This window comes from Trichechus manatus, unplaced genomic scaffold, assembly GCF_000243295.1.
Source record: "Trichechus manatus latirostris isolate Lorelei unplaced genomic scaffold, TriManLat1.0 scaffold00061, whole genome shotgun sequence".
Classification (NCBI taxonomy): Eukaryota; Metazoa; Chordata; class Mammalia; order Sirenia; family Trichechidae; genus Trichechus; species Trichechus manatus.
The window spans coordinates 14,334,308-14,341,060 of NW_004443997.1; the positions used below are offsets into that span (position 1 = coordinate 14,334,308).

General features: G+C 44.3%; 1 protein-coding gene across 5 annotated transcripts in view; it reads left to right on the forward strand.

Annotated features, from left to right (window-relative positions):
- HVCN1 (hydrogen voltage gated channel 1) overlaps nucleotides 1–6,753 on the forward strand; it is a 36,390-nt gene that overhangs the window by 5,665 nt on the left and 23,972 nt on the right. For 4 of the 5 annotated variants that reach the window (XM_023733809.1, XM_023733811.1, XM_004379079.2 and 1 more), the window contains exon 3: nucleotides 2,018–2,057. The exons of the other annotated variant lie outside the window; for it this stretch is intronic. In XM_023733809.1, coding sequence (XP_023589577.1) covers nucleotides 2,037–2,057 — 21 coding nt within the window. In that variant the 5' untranslated portion in view covers nucleotides 2,018–2,036. The remainder of the gene's footprint in view (nucleotides 1–2,017; nucleotides 2,058–6,753) is intronic. 5 annotated transcript variants of the gene reach the window in all.

A 6,753-nucleotide genomic window follows, 5' to 3' on the forward strand; every position in this document is an offset into this window, starting at 1 on the left:
TTTTTTTTTTTTAAATCTTAGCCATCCTAATGGGAGTGAAATGGTATCTCATTGTGGTTTTGATTTACATCTCTCTGATGGCTAATGATACTGAGCATCTTTTCATGTGTTTGGTGGCCATTTGAATGTCCTCTTTGGTGAAATATCTATTCAGTTCCTTTGCTCATTTTATGATTGAGTTATTTGTCTTTCTGTTGTTTTGCTGTTGTTGTCCATTTATTTCTTTTGTCTTTTGCTGCTTGTACTTTTGTTATTATATTAGATAATCCATTGTTGAAAGCTAAACCTGACACCACTGACCCTGCTTGTTCTTCTAAGAATTTTATGGTTTTAGTTTGCACATTTAGGTCCTTAATCCATTTTGAATTCGTTTTTGTGTATGGTAGGAGGCATGGATCCTGTTTCATTTTTCTGCATGTGGAACTTCAGTTTTCCCAGCACCTTTTATTGAAGAGACTCTTCTTTACCGATCGAATGGACTTAGCACCCTTGTCAAGAATTAGTTGACCATAGATGTGTGGGTTTATTTCTGGACTCCCAATTCTGTTCCATTAGTCTATGCATCTGTTGTTATGCCAGTACCAGGCTGTTTTGATTACTGTTGCTGTATAATATGTTTTAAAATCAGGAAGTATGAGTCCTCCTACTTTGTTCTTTTCTTTCAACGTTATTTTAGCTACTCGGGGCCTTTTGCCTTTCCATATAAAGTTGAGGATTGGTTTTCTATTTCTGTAAAGAGGACTGTTGGAATTTTGATCAGGATTGCATTGAATCTATAGACCACCTTGGGTAGTATTGACATCTCAACAATATTAAGTCTTCCAATCCAAGAACATGGAACATCTTCCCATTTAAGTCTTCTTTAATCTCTTCCAGCAGTGTTTTATAGTTTTTATTGTCTAAGTCCTTCACATCCCTGATTAGATTTATTCCTAGGTATTGTATTCTCTTAGATGCTATTGTAAATGGAATTGTTCCCCTAATTTCCCTTTTCAATTTTCTCATTGTCGGTGTATAGAAACCCAACTGATTTTTGTTTGTTGACCTTGTAGCCTGCAACTCTGCTAAATTCCTCTGTTAACTCTAGAAGTTTTCATATGTAATTTTTTAACATAGATAGGCTCGTACTATACAGACCACATTGGAACGTGATTTTTTTTTTTTGGCTTACTCTATTATTGACATCTTTCCACATTCACATATGAAGATTTAATATCAGCCTTTTAGCAGTACTAGAGTCATCACTGTTCAGATGAGCTTAATTGATTTAACCAGATTCCCATTGGTGGGCATTTAGATTCTTTGCTGCTTTTTAGAATAATGCCAATGTTGTAATGTACGATCTTTTTTAAAAAATAGAGATGAAATTTACATAACATAAAATTAACCATTTTAGAGTGGCATTTAGCACGTTCGCAATTTTATGCAACCACCACCTCTGTCTAGTTCCAGAACATTTCATCACCCCCAGAGGAGACCCCGTACCCACTAAGCAGTTACTTCCCATCCCCCTACGCCCTAGCCCTTGGCAACCACTAATCTACTTTCAGTATGGATTTTCCTATTCCAGATATAGCATATAAATGGAATCATAACAATATATGACCTTTGGGTCTGGCTTATTTCACTCAGCATGTTTTCAAGGTTCATCCATGTTGTAGCATGCATCAGGACTTCATTTCTCTTTCTGGCTGAATAAGATTCCGTCATATGGATAGACCGTAGTTTCTGTATTCGTTTCTCTGTTCATGGACATTTGGGTTATTTTCACCTTTTGGCTTTTGTGCTGCTATGAACATGCATGTGCACGTATCTGTTTGAACACCTTTTTTCAGTTCTTTTGTGTCTATACCTAGGATGTGTGGCCTTCAGCATATACTTTGAGCTTATACTCTTTTCAGACATTGTTAATTTATGAAAGTTAAAAATGATTTGTAAGAAAATATTGCAATACCACATTACTAAAACAAATGACAGCATGATGACAGACCTGGACAAACAGTTTCTTCTTTTCCAGATCCAGAGGCGACAGCAAAATGGCCACCTGGAATGAAAAGGTAAATTGCTTCTAGGGGACTAGCAGTGTTGAAGGACCTCTCAGCCTTGAGATAATTCTGTTTAGTGTTTTCAAACAGGCTAGAGGGAACCCAGCAGTTCAGGGTGTTTCCATCCCCTCAAAGTGTTTAAAGTCACAAAGGTGAAAAACTATAGAAGGGCCTCACAAAACCTTGAGATCATTCATATCCCTGCCCTGCATTTTAATAACGTGTGTTCTTACACTAGGCCGTTTGCCTCCCTGAGCCTCAGTTTCCTCATCTGGAAAATGGAGGGAAGATTATTTACACTCCTTCCCTGGAAGAATTGTTGGGAGCATTCGATAAGACGATGCTCTCAGAGTACTAGGCAAATACTGGGCCCATAAGGCGCTTCTCCCAGCCACTCACTCTGCAGATGAAGAAACTTGGGCACAGAGAAGTAAAGCCTCTTGTCCAAAATCACACGGCTTGGAAGTGGCAGAGGTGAGAATCGAACTCTGGCCTGACTCCAAAGCAAGGACTTTGCCTAATAAACTCTGTCATTGATATCCAGGGTGTAGGTTTGCTGGGCTTGGGGGACATCAATTGTGAAGTTGTCCATTCAGGGTGGAAAGGACGTGTTGACTTCCACTTCAGCTTAGAGTTTCCGGAGTCCTGGCTGGGTAGAGGTGTCTAGGACAGTGCTAGACGCTCAGAGTAGCAGCAACGGTGAGGGGCTGGAATCTGAGAAGCAGATATGAGGGTCTACGGCCCAGAGAGGACTGTGGAATGATAATAAAGGTGATCTTGTATCTCATTAAATTGACAATTCCTATAATTCTAAGGGTCATTCTGATTTCAGAGATGGGGGGAGGGAGAGTGGCCAGTGGCACTTGTAGGATTCCATCAATTATTCTGATTTCAGAAATGTTGAAGCATGAGGAAAGTGTTTCTCTCTGTGGGTTCGAACCACCAAGCTTTCGGTTAGTAGTTGAGGGCTCATCTGTTTGTGCCACCCGGGGACTCCTAATATGGTTGTAGTAGCAATAATAACAGCAACAACAACAGCTAACATCTGTTGAGCACTTACTCTGTGCCAGGCATGTGCTCAGGATTGTCCGTGCATTGGTTTTTTAACCCTCACAACAACCCTGTGAATTTACAGATAGGCAAACTGAGGTACAGCGAGGTTTAGCAACTTGCCCAAGGTCCCACAACTGGTGAGAGGTTCAAATCCATCCTAGCTGGCTCCCATGCCCTGAATCACTCTGTGGTTCTGCCCTGTGCACTTTTCAGACGTGATCCATTTCAGAGTCAGGATAAGTCTCCCGGGGGAAGAGCCCAAGGAACGGTCCAGTGTGTGTAGGAGGGGAGCAGGGAGCAGGGGACAGCAAGGCACTCTGGAAGGACTTGGGCAGTGCAAGCTTGGGAACTCCTTCCCTCATTCATTCACTCACCTGACAAATGTTTCTTGAACACCAGCGGTGTGCCAGGCACTGGCATAGGGAGCAAGCACATTTGCAAATATGGAATCTGTGAATAATGAACATCGACCTCTCTGAGCCTTAGTTTTCCTCTTCTGTAAAGTAAAATGGGAACAGTAATGCTACCTCATGGGGCTGTGGTAAGGATTAACCAAGATCATGCCTGGGAAGCACTTAGCAGGGTGCCTGGCCACAGGAAACCCTAAAAACCCAGGTGTGCTGGCCTTGGCTCTGCCATAGGATAAACTGGCTTCTTAGCCCATCAGCTGCCCTTCTCCCCCATCTCAGATGACTGCATCTTACCAGCCACATCTGGGGACTTGGGAGCCAGGGATGTGCTTAGACACCCATGGAGCGCTTTGACTTCTTTCTCAGGAGGTGCCTGGAGGCTCTGGGTGGCAGCCATGGTTCATTTACAGCACTGAAATAGAGCAGTTTCTACACCAGGCTACATCAGACTAATTCAGTCAGAATCTCTGCATGTGCGACCCAGGCATCTGTATGGTTTAAAGCTTCCAGGTGATTCCAGTGTGCAGCCAGAGCCAAGGGCCATTAGTTAGACTGGTCAGGGCCTCCTGCTGCGGACCACCGCCTGGTGAGGCAGGGTAGGGGGTGCACCTAACTCTTTATCTCGACCTTTGCGTGGCTGAAGTATAACAGACATTTGGGGGGAGGGTGGCACAGATGATGTAGTTATGCTAGTGACGGGTCTTAATTTCTACCTGGACAACTAATTTTTTATTTTTATGCTTTCATAAAGCAAATCGCGCCAGGACTTATGCTTCCCAGTCGACATGACAGATGTCACAGAAGTTGGACAGGATGTCATGTCTCTGATAGTCATCATTTTCCCCTTCCCCAGGGAAATAGGCAGGGCATGTGCACCCCATACCTGTGTCTTTCAGACTAGAGGTCTGGACCCATTAGGGGGTATGAACTCCATTTAATGGGTTGCAACCAGCCTTTTAAGAAATGAACTAGAATAAAATGGAAAACGTAAGAGCATATTGCGCATGGTAACTTTAGTGTCAGTTATAGAATGCATATATCTAAGGGTTTACTAAGAGGCAGATGTAAATTGTATTTCTTATTGCAAAATACAGGTAGTCCCCAACTTACCACAGGATTCCATTCTGACCACTCCATCGTAAGTTGGTTCTAACATAAATTGAATGCCTTATTTTTTTTTTAAGTTTTCATTATTATTGCCTTCTATTATCAGTATCTTTATAAAGCATAACATTGAACATCTGTGAGTGAACATCTAAGAATGATAACATCGACAAATTATGCGCTGCAACATTGTATGTAGTACATATTACTAATGATAACATGTACAAAGAAAAAGATGATCGTAAGTGCAGTTCATTGTAACTCAAGTACATCGTAAGTCGGGGACTGCCTGTACTGCCCTGTACCCTCTGCCCAGCCCTGGATTTGCTTAGCTGTGAGCCGGGCATTGGGCCGGGCACTATTCTGGAGAGGTCGCGAAAGGTTGAGAGATAGTACGGGAGGAGCTGGCTCTGGGCCAGCAGCCTGTGTTGGAAGCCCAGCTCTGTCTCTCATTGGCTGTGTGACCTTGGGCAAGTTATGTAGCCTCTCTGTACCTAGTTTTCCTCATCTGTAAATGGAGACGGTTCAGTCTCCACCTCATGGGGTTGCTGTGAGGTTCTTGGGGGCCATATGTTATATTAAAGGGCTTTGCATAGAGCTCAGGAAATAGCACGTGCCCTGTGAATAGGTACTCTTATTACGATTTCTGCTACCGTAAATATTATTTCCCTTGTTGTGGGCACCCAGCCTCACAATCATCTTGCCAGGTTGCAAGTTGTCTATCAAGTAAGGAGGGGTCCTGACCCACAGGAAAGGAGGAGACAGGTGGAGAGCCCAGCTTTAGGAGGTCCCTGACTACGAGGCTAAGTTGCCAGTCCCCATCAAGCTCCTCAGCCCCTGAGCACCCCCTCCCACCCAACCTGGTCTGCCGTTGCGGTGGTTGCTTTTGTAAACCTCAAACTTCCTCCCCACCCTAGAGAAGGAAAAGCTTCTACACTTATTTAAAGACTTCCTTGATTTTAAAAATAGGCATTCCTCAGAACACAGATCCCCAGGGGGTCGGGGGAAGAGAGGTGCCGGGGTAGGTGACCTTGTTGCCTGCCTTCCTCTCACCTCATAGAGGCAAGCACTCAGCCCCCAACCTCTTCCAGAGGAGAGATTTGCTCAAGGGATTCACTTCTCCAGAGGAAGTGGGGAGGTACCTGCCTGGTCAGGGCTCAGGAAGGTTTCCCTGAGCAGGGATGCTAGAGGGAGACCTGAAGGAGGCAAAGAAGATAAATGACAAACTGAAAGGGGGAGGGACATTCCAGGCAGAGGAAACCGCATGTGCAAAGGCCCTGTGGTGGGAGGAACCTGCAGGGGAGAAAAGGCTGAGTGGAGGCAGCGTGGCCAGAGTGGAAAGAGAAGAGAGATGAGGTCAGGTGGGCAGGCAGAGGCCCTTTGGTTTCTATTTTTAAGAGTAGTGGGGAGCCAAAGAAGAGCTTTAAGGAAGGCACTGTGTCGGGAATCCCCAAGACCACCCCCAGGTTCAGTGATGGGCGTCTCTCTCTTGTGCTCTCTCTACCCCCACCCCAAATACTTCATTCACAACTCAATTCACCACAAAATGGCAATTTCTTATGGTTAATTCTAATAAAATAAAAAGTGAAAGTTTCTCTTTACCCCCCAACCCAATCTCACCCTCCTCCCTGTTAAAACCCATTGCCATCGAGTCAATTCCAACTCATTTGGTTTGGGTTGTTGATTTTAGGTGGTCAGGGATCTCTAGTCTAACTTGCCAGTTTTCACTTGACCATAGATCTGGGCCTTCTTTTTTACGTCTGTAACTGCAGGCCAGCAGGCATGTTGCGTTCTCAGCAGCTGCATAGTCTTCTGCAGTGCGGCTCACCCAAGAGGTGTTAGTGATGACTTTGATCCAGTTGTTGACAGTTCTCTCAGGACGGCAGTGCACATCTGTCTGCACACAGCAAATTCCTGGTCAGGTCAAAGGATGGGGGCATTTAAAATTTTGATAGAAAATGGTTGATCTCCCCTACTCCATGATTGGCATGTTGGTGAGATTCAAATATTTGTTTAAAAGATGAACAAACCTGCCTAATTACCCTCCAAAAAAAGGGTACATCCCCTTACACGTCTACCAGGTGGTATATGAGAGCTCCCACTTCCCTACGCCTCTGTCACCTCCCATTGACTGGTGACAC